This window comes from Chaetura pelagica, unplaced genomic scaffold, assembly GCF_000747805.2.
Source record: "Chaetura pelagica isolate M959 unplaced genomic scaffold, ChaPel_1.0 scaffold1407, whole genome shotgun sequence".
Lineage (NCBI taxonomy): Eukaryota > Metazoa > Chordata > Aves > Apodiformes > Apodidae > Chaetura > Chaetura pelagica.
Window position 1 is genome coordinate 400,593 of NW_009953954.1, and position 389 is coordinate 400,981.

General features: G+C 69.4%; 1 protein-coding gene across 1 annotated transcript in view; it reads right to left on the minus strand.

Moving 5' to 3' along the window:
• LOC104392457 (ATP-binding cassette sub-family A member 1-like) overlaps positions 1-389 on the minus strand; it is a 20,443-nt gene that overhangs the window by 14,104 nt on the left and 5,950 nt on the right. Inside the window, exons 15-16 of the mRNA XM_010001858.1 lie at positions 219-389; positions 5-66 (exon numbers count right to left, since the gene is read on the minus strand). The exon at positions 219-389 is cut by the window's right edge and continues 116 nt beyond it. Of these exons, the coding sequence (XP_010000160.1) occupies positions 5-66; positions 219-389 (233 nt within the window). The remainder of the gene's footprint in view (positions 1-4; positions 67-218) is intronic.

Here is a 389-nt window from a genome sequence, read left to right on the forward strand (position 1 = left end):
GGGCCGGGCGGTCCCCCAGCTGCTCCGCCTCCTCCATGGAGTGGGTGGACAGGATGATGGTGCGGTCTGGGGACAGGCAGCAGGCTGGGACACAGACCCCATCGCTGACCCCCCATTTCTGGGCATCTCCCCCTGGTTCTCCGGGGCTTGGGGGCTCAGATGGGCAGAGGAGGACACGGGGTCCCCCCATCTGAGCTCCTCAGCACCCCAGTCCCAACCTTTGCGGTACTTGAGCAGCAGGTCCCAGATGCTGCGGCGCGAGTAGGGGTCGATGCCGGTGGTGGGCTCGTCCAGGAGCACCACCCGTGAGCCGCCCACGAAGGCAACGGCCACCGAGAGCTTCCGCCGCATCCCGCCTGCAGGGCAGCAGGGCAGCGTCAGGGGGGCCC